Here is an 11,531-nt window from a genome sequence, read left to right as displayed (position 1 = left end):
CATTTCATCAAACACCTTATGTGCATAAGAGGAACCAAAAGCAAACCTAACACCCACTTGTGAAGTTTGTGAAGAGAATGGCTCCAAATGGCTAAGTGTTGGCTGCTGGATGGGTATATATAGGGGAGGGGCTTTAGTCCCGGTTGGCCTGGCCAACCGCGACTAAAGGCCTTCGGGCACCTTTAGTCGCGGTTGGCCAGGCCAACCGCGACTAAAGCCCCCCACGTGCACCAGCTGGCCACCGAGCGCCCTGGGCACAGGCCTTTGGTCGCGGTTCGCCTCCCGAACCGCGACTAAAGGTCCCATTAGTCGCGGTTCCTATAGCTTCGCGACTTATGGGGCTGGACGGAAGCTTGTTTTTCTACCAGTGATCTTAAGCGCAGCGAGGAGCAAGGGAGGCAGCGGCGATCGACCCCTATCAGACAGCCCAAGGCGGTCTGGATCCTGCCTCCTTTTAGGGTGACCAAGATCAATGTGGATGTTGCAGTTGGAAAAAATTCTGGTTGTGGTATTAATGCTGCAGCGACTCCGGAGTGTTTTTGGGAGCATCTGCCATGGTGTTTCGCGCACAAAAAACAATGGATACGCTGGGGCCTACGCCTGCAGAGAGGCTATCGTCTTGGCAAGGGACCTCTAGATGCTCGTTGAATTAAAGTGGCGAGCGACTGCAAGAATGTCATTAGAAGCTTGGAGGAGGAGACCATGGGAGCCTATGTCCATATCATATGTGAGATAAATGAAGCTCGAATGGAGTTCATGGTGGTGTCGTTCTACCACGAAGGACGAAGATCGAATAAAGATACCCATATGTTAGCTAGAGCCTAGAAGTGTAGTTTATAATGACTTTAGTCGTAGCAATATTTGGTTGTTAAATCCGCCTGATGGAGACGGCTGAAGTTTAATAAAGACGGTGATTCTATAAAAAAAAAAACACTGCAAAGACAAAGAAGGCGTGTGTATGGAAGGAGTTGCAGAGGCGGCAGGAAGAGGAGTAGCAGGTGCTGCGCTGGTGCGAGGAGCAGCGCTCGAGGCAGATGCGCTGGCCTGATCGAAGTTTCCAACGAGATCACGGACGAAGCCTGGGGGAGGGGTTGATATCGTGCTCACCGGAGTGGGTAGCGGAAAAACAGGGAGAGGCTAAGGAAGAGTGAGCGTCTAATATCATGACGACAGACGGAGCAATGCACCTTGGGTGCTGGCTGCTGTATTGGTCAACTTATATAATGTTTTACATGTACACGGGTTGTCTAACATCGTTCTCACAACCGTTCATCAAACGAACTGACTACCACCACGCCCGGTGAGAGTGAAAGGGCAGAGGATCTCTAGTAGTACACACAATTCAAATACGAAGTAGAAAAGCTCAAAATACTGTAACTGGCTGCTGGGAGTACATGACTACATACATGACCTCTTGCCGGTGTTAGCTTGAAATATCAAGCACATTACCTAGCTAGGGGGTGTTAAAATGAGTTGAACCAATAAAAGCGCAAGTCATTTTGTTCTAGCTTTTTGAACCAGCAAAGGAGATTTACCCATTTACACGGTTTCAACCCAACTGGCTTTGAACACCACTATTCCTGACCAGACAGTACTCAATAAATAAGTAGCTTGAGCAAACAAATTCCCAGGGTAAGATGCAACAACTCTTAGCTAGACTAATTTAGTTTCCTAGCAACATTTTACTACTAATACAATATACAGTCACTTGAACTTCATTATTTTCTTAAAATCGGAAGTGAAGCTTTAACAGCGGGCACTTATGCATGTCCAAACTGTTCCTAACCCAGATCTTATGCTTCCTCGACTTCGGGAATCTATCACCTCGCTGGTGGCTATATTCACACTTCTCTTCGCACGCTGGCTTCTCATGCAGGTATATGTCCGTCAGATTGACTGCTGCTTTCATGACAGTTCTGATATAATCCACAAACTTGACTTCTGACTGAAACCCAAAGATCCTGAGCACAGAAAGTTTGCGGTGCTTGAAAACAGATGGTTTCCATTTTGCACCCGCGTCCTTCCTCTCCTCGCTATACGCGAGCTTCGTCCTCTCTTCCTCATCCCGTATGCATAAACAATCGCAAACCTGCAATGCTTCTCATCAGGCAAACATTCGCATTCAACGGTGTAAAAGAAGAAATAATTCTATCTAACTATCAAGCATTTTAATGCGGAGCTGGAAGTTTGAGACAGCACTACATCTAACTTTTAACATGCAGAAGGAAAAATGTATGGATAAAAGGTAGAAAGACTTTACCCTGATGCATAACTCCTCAAGGGAAGGCGCACCTTGTAGAACAAACAAGGTCCAAGTCAGATCACATTCTGCTGAAATGGCAGCCAAATTGACGAGCCTTAGTTTGTTGAACACCTGCGACAATTCTCTTGGATCTTCAGGTTTAACCCATATCTGCAGAAGATAAAGGAGAACACAAAATATGTAAACCAAAATAAAGACTAGAACCTCAACAAGGAAATATCAGGATAAACAACGTGCATCATCAACAATACTGTAACCTTCACTAACCTTTTCGCTTTCAAAGCCTAGATGCAGGTTGCTTACAGTGGCTTTGCCAAGAAATTCACTTAACTTGAGCATCTTGTGCCACGAAAGAGCCGTATTACTGATGCTCATGGTGTGGAGCAGTGGGACATAACCAAAAGACAACGGGTCATGCAGAGAATTCCAATAAGAAAAGGTCAGCGTTGTGAGCTCTGGTAGACAGAGCAGATCAACCCTCTCAAACTCACACCCGACAATCTCAAGCTCACGGAGCCGTGGGTGTACCACTGCTAGCAAGGAACGAAACCCCTGGTCACAGTTGTCCAAGCGGAGGAACTCCAGTTGTTTGCACAATATGAAAATTCTACGGAAATCTGTTCCACCTAGCCTCAAATTCTCTAGCTTGAGTCGTGCGAGACAAGCGAATGCGTTCGGACAATTCATCATAAATAACTTGAGCTGCCTCCCATAAACGATCATATAGCCAGGGCTGCATCGTTTTGATTCCATCTCTGTCAAGATTGTGAACTCAGCAAAACAAACCTTCTGTGTTGCAATGGTTTTGGCAACAGACTTGGCAATTTTAATGGATCCAGCACCCAAAAAGAACTGCATGCACAGGCGGTGGATGGTGTATGGACTTGCACTCCTGCTTTCCAAAAGGCATCGGGTCGCTCCAAGCACGGTTGCATTGGCCCGAGCTACACCACAGGTCCTCTTTTGCTCGTTGTCAGTGGAACCAACCTCTATTACAATTTTGGAAAGCATAGTAGGGATCTGCTTCCACCGTCTGGAGAGGATGCTTGTTCTCGTGGCGTCTGCAACATCAAGTCGCTCTATGATGCTGAGTAACACGTCATCAGGTAAACTGCTGAGCCAATCATGTTGCAAGGCCCTTTCATTGTCTTCCTGTACGTTGCAAAGAAATAAATCAGAGTTGATTTCAATTCAGGATGATATGTTTATCTACATGTTCACAGAAAAATATGTAATTTTGCTATTTTCCACCAGTAAAAAAATGTGCTATCTTGCACGCACAAAAAAAAAAAACTCGAGAGGACAACTTACCCGCATGGATATGGAGGACCATTGGTTAGAACCGCTGGGGCCCTTGACGGAAGGTTTGCCCATCGAGGTCTTCTGATGTCTTGTAAGTTGCTGCTCTCCTCCAAAATTTGACGACTGCACAGGCTTCCCCTTGCAATGGCAAACTGGAGAGTGAAACAGGAGGTATTTGATGTAATTTCGATGTAGTACAAGAGGTACCGACTTGATGATATATTTTTCCAAACAAAACATTGCAGTTAACAAAGAAACAATTTTGATTCAGCCTAAGAGCTACAATTTCCATACAGTCGTAAAGATGCAAATTACATGTTGTCAGGAAGGGTTCTCCACAAACAGAACATCTAGTAGAGGAAAAGAAAGAACAAGGAACTCACCCCCGTGGCTCCCGCGTTGATCTGCCGAGGCTGAAATCGGGTAACTGATGGCTCGTGAAAACTGATACCCTGGTGTCCTTGGTTGACGGCAACTCTTGGAATCTGCCAAGTCGGAGATTGAAATCAAGACGGATTTGAACTCTTTCTAAATCTAAACCGAAAGAGGGTTGAAGTCGAACTGCAGCTCGTTTAAAACGAGCCGCTTTGATTGCCAACTGCGGCTCCCAAAGGAGCTGCTTATTTGGGCGACTCTACTACTGGAACACCGTTCGATCCTCATATGAGGAGCGCTTGGGTGTCGACGGGGTGACGGCAGAGGAGCTCGGCGCACGGTTGGCGGCGGGGCAACCGTCGCATCTCTGATCCACAATCCGGTTGGGTGGGAGGCTCACCATTATATATGTGTGCGGTCTGCGATGGATGAATGCCAGGCCCAACGCGCGCCGCTTGCGGTGGATGAATTGCTGTTTGTCATGTCCGTACTTGGACCTCGCTCGGACCCCGTTGGCCGTTGCCGCCGGTGATCGCCGTCGTCGGTGCTTTGTGGAGAGCAACTGCACCGTGAGGAAGAAGAAGATCCAGAGAAGAACAGGAGGAGGAGATGGCAGAGGAAGTAGACAGGTTCAGTTCGTTTCTGTTGGACGCCCTTCCCCTTAAAAAAAATAGATCAAGTAACATTGTTGTGTATTAGAGATATCAAAAGAAATTCTTGATTTCAACCAATTTCCTTGTTGTCCAATAGCACTAAGATATTGAACGTAAGTACCAATATCTCTAGGCCTTGCTTGTTCTCCGGTATGAAAGATGGATATAACTTGTCTATATTAAGTTTCTCCAACATTTTATGGATATATGCAGCTTGTTGTACTATATATAATACTTGAGTGAAGTAGGCTGAGTTGTAGTCTCAAGAAGTACTAGGGTTTAAGTGTTTAACCAAATCCTTTATCTGAACCTATTAATTAAATCCTAACAGTTTCTACTCGAAATTAATACTGCTCATGTGTTGTTGGTTACAACCTTGTTCGACCAAAATTTACTTACAGTGCAACAGGATTTGTTCATGGAATGATTCGCAATAGACATAATTTTCTTTTTAAGTACAACTGGTTTTGATTAAACAAGGCACTGCAGACATAAAAGAAAAATCAAACAAGAAGACAGGTTATGGAGTACAAGGACTGGGCCGCTTAATTAAACAAAGTTCCTGAAAAGCCTTGAGCTATCTTGTAACCAAAACACTAGTTCAGTATCATTGCAGCATGATCAGCGCGAATTTCATCAGAGCTAAGAAATCGAATCCTGGCACGTGACTGAATGCCCTGGGTCAGGAGGTTCCTCATCGAGCACCTATGCTTCTTCGACGGCGGAAACGTAGTTGGCTTCAGAGGTTTCAGGTGTCGGCACAGCCGACATTTCAGTCTACCATACAGGTACACATCCTTTAGATTCACCGCTGCTTTCATCACACGCCTGACATGACTGATCATGAAAGATTCAAAGCAGAAGATGATGAGCTTGGTAAGATGGTAGTGCTTGAAATTCGATGTAGGTGATTCCCACTCTACGCCCTTCTTCTCGCTATACAAGCCTTGGCTCCTCTCCTCCTTATCCATTTTCATTTCACATGGGTGATCCATTACCTGCATTCAACCCATAGGCAGGGGTAAATGGAACAGGTTGGTTTTGCCGCAGACATATGTACCCCAAGTGAAACCACAGGTGTCGAACAGAAAGCAATAGAACAAACTTTAGGTGTGAGCATACCGTCATGCAGAACTCCTCCAGCAATGCTGCCGCTTCCAGAATGAACATTGTCCACGTGAGATCATACCCTTCAGGAATGGTATCTAGATTGACAATCCTCAGTCGGTGGAACGCATACGCCACCCTTCTGGTTAGACACTCTGGTTGGAGCCAAATCTGCATCAATAATGACATGATAGGATGAGTAGAGAACCAAGCGAAGCAAGAACCAAGTGACGCAAGAAGAGAGCAATCATCCCTGAGTTACCTTTTCATATCTAAACCCCAAGTGCAGCTCTCGTACAGAGGTCCCAAAAAGTAAAGTGCTCAACTCGACCATTTCGTGCCAACTAAGAGCAATAGTTGCAAGGGTCACAACCTCGAGCAATGGGACATGACCAAATGACAGTGGCAGGTTTTTGTACGTCATCCAAAACGCAAATTTTGTTCGAGTGAGTCTCGGGAGCCACTTGAGTTCAACTTTGCCAAAACGACAATTCTCAAAACTGAGCTCGGCGAGTTGAGCATGCTCAACCTTGATTGTCATCAGACTCTCTGTCTTGCAATTGAGAAAACCTAAATATGTGAGCTGCTTACAAGTGACAAGGATATTGGAGGGCATGCCAGATTCAGCAAATTTCAAATTCTCCAGGTAGAGCCGTGTCAGACCAGAAAATGCAACCTGACACTCGTTAAAAAAAGACAGGAACTGTGCCCCATAGTTCATAATATCATCAACAGTAACTTGCCGGCGTCCTTTCTCTGTCAAAACAGTGAATTCAGCTTTCTCAATCTTGTGTGTCGCCATAGCATTGCCAACAGCATGTCCGATGGATATGGGGACAGCATCTCTCAAGTAGAACGTCGTCGACAGGAGGCTGATGGTGTGTTCGCCTGGAACTCTGCGTGTCAGCATGCTTTTTGTCACATCGGCAGCAGCATCATTCATCTGAACCAAGTCATCAAGAGATACGTTGGCGTTTGACAAACCCTGAGGCACAAAGTCCTTAGCATTTATTATAAGATGAGAGAGCTCGGAGGAGAGCCGAATCCACCGTTTAGAAAGGATGCTGGTTCTTGCAGCTTCAGGGACATTGAGTCGGTCAAGAATGTTGACCAGAATGTCATCAGGCAATGCGCTGAGCCTATCATCTCTATTGCTTTTTTTCTGCATTCAGCATTGAGACAAATAAGAGTCGTTCTCACACGAGTCACAAAGTTGCAAGCTTGATGTAGCACAAGAGATAATATAAACTTGACATGTTTTTCCACACAAAAAAAACTATAATTATGAAAGAAGCAAATTTGCTTCAGTCTCAATTCTCGAAGATGCAATTTTCATACAAATGCGTTTTCTATGTAGTCCAGAAGATACAAACTTGTAATTATGACGTAAATAAGTTCAAGCTTTAATGAACTAACTTCGACTGGAGATCTAGAGGGGAAAAAGAAAGGACCAGGAACTCACCCCCATGGCTCCAGCGTTGATCTGCCAGGGCCTCAGAAGAACTTGTCTACTATTGTGTTTCTGCATTTGGCATGGAGACAAATTAGAGTTAGTTTCACACCAGTCACAAAGATGCAATTTCTATTCAATCACAAAGATGTATTATTCGATGTAGTACAAATTGTACGACGTTGATGAGATATTTTTTCCAAACAAAACATCACAAAGATGTATCTCTCTATTGCCATACTGCATTTGGTATGGTGAAGGGTAAGAGTTTGTTTCACACTAGTTGCAAAGTTGCAATTTCCATATTCCAATTTCTATACAATCACAAAGAGGTACTAAAAGAGGTACAGACTTGACGATACTTTTCCCCAATCAAAACTATGTAATTAAGAAAGAAGCAATTTTTGATTCTGCTTTGGAGTTGCAATTTACATATACAATCGTAAAGCTGTAGTACAAGAGGTAGAGAATTGACGATAATTTTTCACAATCAAAACATTGCAATTAAGAAATAAGCAATTTTTGATTCAGCCTCAGAGTTACAGTTTCCATAGCCTTAAAGATGCAGTTTTCATGTCGTCCAAGAGATACAAACTTGAATTATTTTCCCCCGTAAGCAGGATCAAGGTTTATATAAGCAACTTTGGTTAGAGGAAGGGTTCAATCCGAGAACAGAACATCTAGAGTAAAAGGAAGGACAATGAACTCACCCCCAGGGGGCACCCGCGTTGAAGGCTGAAGTGAGGCTGAAATCTGGCGCGCGGCTTCCCTTGGTGCCCTTGTTTGGAGATTTATAGCGGCGGTCGTCGAACGGCGGAGCTATCAACCGGCGGCGGCGAGGGGCGGCTCCGACGAGCGAGCGCGGCGTGGCCGGTCCGTGCTGTTTGTCCAGTCGCCGGTCGGGAGCGGCGATTGGCGGGAGCGGCGGTGAGGGCGGCGGCGGCGGCGCCGGCGGGCTACGCGCTGGTGGCGCCGACGGGCTAGGGGCTAGAGGCGAGGGCGAGGGGCGGGCCCTAAACCTTACCGGGCTCGCAGGTTCGGTCTCTAACCCAGAAGCTCAGAAATCCGCAGTGGCAACTCAGTCACGTGTGAATAAGATAGAAGACTGAATATGCCACATTAGGGCAACCCCCTCCAACCGTCGCCGATGTATAATAAAGAGCGCCCCTCCTTCCTTCCCTATTCCAATCTCGCCGCTTCCAATCTCGTCACACCCCTTCCTCTCGTTGTACCTCCTTCCTCGGTGGCAATGTCATCATCCCGCAAGAACGTCCTCGCGGCGAACGGCTTCGGCCGCGTCAGCCTCACCGTGGCGGAGGCGTGGGCGTTGTAACGCGCGCGATACCCTGTTCCGCCGGACACGCGTCTGCCAAACAGCGGCGGGTGGAGGATGGCTGTCAACGGGGTCGGCGTCCCGCTGCCACCGGCGACAGGAACCGAACGCTGGAGGGACGCGATCAGGACCCAGCGTGCTCGCCTCAGCGCCGAGGAGCGGGCCGATCCCACCTGGGACCCAACCGATAACGATGACTGGTGGGCGGACTTCTTCCAGGCGCATCACGACGCCGAGATGAGCAGCACCGACGGCCTGGCGGATGAACACTTGGATGAAGCATGTGGGCTGCTACGGGCGAGGCCTCGCCGTCGCCGAGGTAAAGCATGTGGGCCGCCGCGCTTCGTGCTCCACTTCGAACCACAAGTCCCAGTTGGGACTTGTGTCGCTGTAGGAGGAATCCTCATGGAGGTCCGCCGGCAGCTGCGTGCGCCACCGCCGGATCTCCGCGATGCGGGCGCGGTCGGAGCCAGGGATCGGCGGCACCGGAACCCGATCTAGGCTCATGTCGCCCCACGGCATTGGGACGCTGGCCTCCCAGAACATCTGCGCCACCGCTACGGTGACGTAGATCCGATCGCAGATGGGAGCCGGTGGCCCATGTCAAACGCCGATGGCGCGGCTCGCCGGCTGCTGCCGGCCTCGTGGTCGTTGATGGCCGGCTCGAACTCTCGCTTCGGGGCCATGGCGGCGGAAGGTCGAACTCGTGCGGCCGGAGTGGAGTGGTGGAGTGGGGACTGGATAGGGATAGTCCCCCTCCCCAGTCCCCATTTAATAGGACTCTCGCCGCTGACATGTGGGCCTGGCAGGCGAGCGGGGGGACGCGACCAAACGTCGTGTGCCATCCGCGGCCACGCAAACCTGGCCCAGATTTGGGCCGGGTTTGGTTCGTCCCGGACACCGCGGCCATCCGCATTTGCGATGCGTGGTCGCGTTGTGCCGCAGTTTTGTCTGATTCGACCCATCCGGCGCCACGGACGTCCGGATGGGTCGAAACGGACAAAACCGCGGGCCGCGATGTCCGGGACGACCCAAACCCGACCCAAATCTGGGCCGAGTTTGCGTGGCCGCGGACGCCAAGAGCTGGTCGCTCGCGTCCTCCCCTTGTCCTCCCCTGGCCCGCGTGTCATAGGGACTTAACTAGTTTTTCATTAAAATGAAATATATTACATTTTCTTAATAGTAGGTACTACTAGCCTAGCTACCTAGGGGTCGACGGCCTCGCCGACGACTCGCCGCCGAGGCCGTGGATTTCACTCGACGCGGGCTGCCTGTATGCGTGAGGATTCCACTCCAGCTTACCAGCTGGGTGGCCCGGCGGCGGCCTTCTTGCGGCGTTCCTCCACGGCCACCCTCCTCCTTGCCGTCCTTGCAGCTTGGGCGCGCTCGCGCTCCGCCTCCTGCGGCGTCAGGATCCGCTTCACATCGTCCCGTGCCTCCAGGCGGACGCGGACGCGGCCGGCGTCCCGGGCCTCGTGGTTCTCCTGCCGACGACGTAGGAGGTCTTAGCGGCCGAGCTCCGCCGCCGCAGCATCCTCCTGGGCGTGCCGGTCGGGCGAGGGAAGCTGGAGGAGGCGGCGGGCTGCTTGCCGAGTGAGGAGCTCGTTCTTCCGGCCGATGAGGTCGCCTAAACGGCGGTGACCGGCCCGGACGGAGGCCTCGTGCTCCCTCATCAAGCGAGTGAGCTCGGCGAGATGCTCCTCGATGGCGACGTTGAGCTTCCCTATCTCGAGGTCGTGGGCAAAATCCTCCGTGTCGATGGCCGCGACGGCATCCGCCTCCTCCTCGGCGGTGGGGTCCGTTCCCTCCTCCGTGGCCTCGTACCAGCCGTCGTAGGCCTCGTGCCAGCCGTCCGCGGCCGCCTCCACCAGCTCTGCGTCCTCTGCTGCGGTGACCCAGCTACCACTGCATGGTGTAGTACGCAAGTCATTGACATAACACAAGTGAAACACAGTTCCACTCATATTACATCCCTCGGAGTGGTACAACAGAAACATATGCGAGTCCAAGGCATGTCTATCGAAGGATACACAAACTGTTTAAAGATCAACATAGTCTCCTACTTTCTAGTGAGGTAAAACCGCAAATAAAGCTCCAGAAGAACGACTCGTAGTCTAACTTATTGCTAACTCTAGCTCTAGAGAAACTTGGCTTGCTATAGAATTCTAGCTACTTAGGTGCTAGTATTAGGGAAAAGGTTCCTTTCTATTACTAGTCTAGGTTTCCACTCTAGCTGATGCAGAAGTTGACTCCATTGACTTCATTGATTGGTTTCCCCATCTTATTGTACTTGACTCCTTTGTCTTCGAGTTCCACGGTAGTTTCTCCTTCGGTGACTTTAAATCTAAGAAGGGGATTCAAGAGGGAGGGAATGAGTACGAGCGTACTCAGCAAGTTCATTATAGGAAATAAGTGTATCATGCACTAGCTACAGCCATAGACCAGAAAATCATAGGCGAATGCAAGTTTTTGTAAACATTTCTTCAAAAGGTTTATTTTATTCTGAAAACTATGCCCGTCAGTTTTCACCAAGCAAAAAAATAGCGCGCTATAACAAAATAGCGTGGGTCTAAAAATACGCTATTAACATGTTATAGCGTGCTATTAACGCGAATAGCGCGCTATAGCGCTAAAATAGCGTAGCGTCGGCTCTCCAGATATGCTATAGCGTGCTATTAGCGTTGGAATAGCGCGCTATTTTTTTCCATGGTTTTCACAGGTTGACCAGAACTTCACAGAGTTCCTTTCCTATCGCGTTCGTAGTTCCCTTCCCGGAACAGGGAGTGACAGCCACAATTTGATACACTCTGCAGAGGTGCGTTACTTTTCCCATAAGAGAACTTATCCTTGTTGCCAACCAAGTCTTGAGCTTGTCCACACTTCCTTGGTGTGAGGTCCAGTATAAGAACCAAGCCAATCACTGCCTTTTCCGCGACCCTGCATACCCACCCTTTTGTCCCACTCACATATCCCCGGTAGACATCTTCCGTCTATATGGCTTTACCCACGATATGCTATGGACAATCCATCATAGACGGTAGAGCGATT

General features: G+C 49.0%; 2 protein-coding genes across 2 annotated transcripts; both read right to left on the bottom strand.

The window, feature by feature from the left end:
• Positions 1–1,581: 1,581 nt before the first annotated feature.
• Positions 1,582–3,710, bottom strand: LOC127305540 (uncharacterized). Its single transcript, XM_051336013.2, has 4 exons — positions 3,575–3,710; positions 2,531–3,415; positions 2,261–2,413; positions 1,582–2,089 (listed from the first exon to the last, which is right to left on the bottom strand). Exons 1-4 carry the CDS (start codon positions 3,635–3,637, stop codon positions 1,727–1,729), a joined length of 1,464 nt encoding a protein of 487 aa, XP_051191973.1. The 5' UTR covers positions 3,638–3,710; the 3' UTR covers positions 1,582–1,726.
• A 1,294-nt stretch (positions 3,711–5,004) lies between these two features.
• On the bottom strand, positions 5,005–8,211 carry LOC127305538 (uncharacterized). Its single transcript, XM_051336011.2, has 5 exons — positions 7,861–8,211; positions 7,163–7,222; positions 5,963–6,862; positions 5,716–5,871; positions 5,005–5,591 (listed from the first exon to the last, which is right to left on the bottom strand). Exons 2-5 carry the CDS (start codon positions 7,166–7,168, stop codon positions 5,190–5,192), a joined length of 1,464 nt encoding a protein of 487 aa, XP_051191971.1. The 5' UTR covers positions 7,169–7,222; positions 7,861–8,211; the 3' UTR covers positions 5,005–5,189.
• Between the last annotated feature and the right edge of the window lie 3,320 nt (positions 8,212–11,531).

This window comes from Lolium perenne, chromosome 6 (genome assembly GCF_019359855.2).
Source record: "Lolium perenne isolate Kyuss_39 chromosome 6, Kyuss_2.0, whole genome shotgun sequence".
NCBI lineage: Eukaryota > Viridiplantae > Streptophyta > Magnoliopsida > Poales > Poaceae > Lolium > Lolium perenne.
Note: the sequence above shows the minus strand (reverse complement) of the source record. Positions and strands in the feature narration are given on the sequence as shown.

Bases quoted from the DNA above. Each gene is read 5' to 3' on its own strand.
- LOC127305538 (XM_051336011.2), bottom strand. The intron at 5,872-5,962 runs GTAACTCAGGGA...TTATTGATGCAG, and splicing joins TGGGGTTTAGATATGAAAAG to ATTTGGCTCCAACCAGAGTG. The intron at 5,592-5,715 runs GTATGCTCACAC...GGTTGAATGCAG, and splicing joins TGGAGGAGTTCTGCATGACG to GTAATGGATCACCCATGTGA.
- LOC127305540 (XM_051336013.2), bottom strand. From the start codon at position 3,637: ATGGGCAAACCTTCCGTCAAGGGCCCCAGCGGTTCTAACCAATGGTCC. The intron at 2,414-2,530 runs GTTAGTGAAGGT...TATCTTCTGCAG, and splicing joins TAGGCTTTGAAAGCGAAAAG to ATATGGGTTAAACCTGAAGA. The intron at 2,090-2,260 runs GTAAAGTCTTTC...GAAGCATTGCAG, and splicing joins TTGAGGAGTTATGCATCAGG to GTTTGCGATTGTTTATGCAT.